The 687-nt window shown below is 36.8% G+C and overlaps 1 protein-coding gene across 4 annotated transcripts in view; it reads right to left on the bottom strand.

Annotated features, from left to right (window-relative positions):
* The window catches only part of Ttc37 (tetratricopeptide repeat domain 37), a 98583-nt gene that overhangs the window by 80440 nt on the left and 17456 nt on the right, over nt 1–687 (bottom strand). For all 4 annotated transcript variants that reach the window (XM_005356551.3, XM_026783776.1, XM_026783778.1 and 1 more), the window contains one exon: nt 324–415. In XM_005356551.3, coding sequence (XP_005356608.1) covers nt 324–415 — 92 coding nt within the window. The remainder of the gene's footprint in view (nt 1–323; nt 416–687) is intronic.

The raw sequence follows: 687 nt of genomic DNA on the forward strand, positions 1-687 counted from the left end.
ATATATACATATATAGATAGATAGATAGATAGATAGATAGATAGATAGATAGATAGATACATAGATAGATTCATTATATCAGTTTCTAGAGAACCCAAACACAACTTCTATATAATTCCTTTCTCTCTCTCTTGTTGATTTTTCGATGCAGGGTTAGCCCTATAGACCAGGCTGGCCTCAGAACTGAGTGATCCGCCTGCCTCTGTCTCCTAAGTGCTTGGATTAAAGGTGTGACCGCCACTGCCCAACTCTATATAATCTCTAATCACTCTATCCTAAGTCAGGCTTGTGAAGACTCTGCCCTTTCCCCACCTGCTCCTCACCTTTCATAGAGATCCAACAGCTTTTGGTAAACCCCAGGTAAATCACCCTTAGCATTTTCATGATCACACTTCTCATACAAACTTGCTAGCCCCTAAAAAAGGAAGCAGCGGTTAGGATTCTTAGTAAAATCTCTCATGTCCCCACATTTATTTATTGTGTGAAATATGCACTAACACCTAAAAATTACCAACGTTTACAGGTGAATTATGTGTGGATTTCCTTCCAAGTAAAGTGAAGTTTAAAAATAATCCATTTGGGTAGGAAGGTAGATAGTGATAAACAGTATCTTTGGCACCTAAAATTAACTTTTACATTTAGAAAATTTAATTTTTTTCATGAGACAGGCTTAAGTCCTTATTTTAA

This window comes from Microtus ochrogaster, chromosome 19 (genome assembly GCF_000317375.1).
Source record: "Microtus ochrogaster isolate Prairie Vole_2 chromosome 19, MicOch1.0, whole genome shotgun sequence".
Taxonomy (NCBI): domain Eukaryota; kingdom Metazoa; phylum Chordata; class Mammalia; order Rodentia; family Cricetidae; genus Microtus; species Microtus ochrogaster.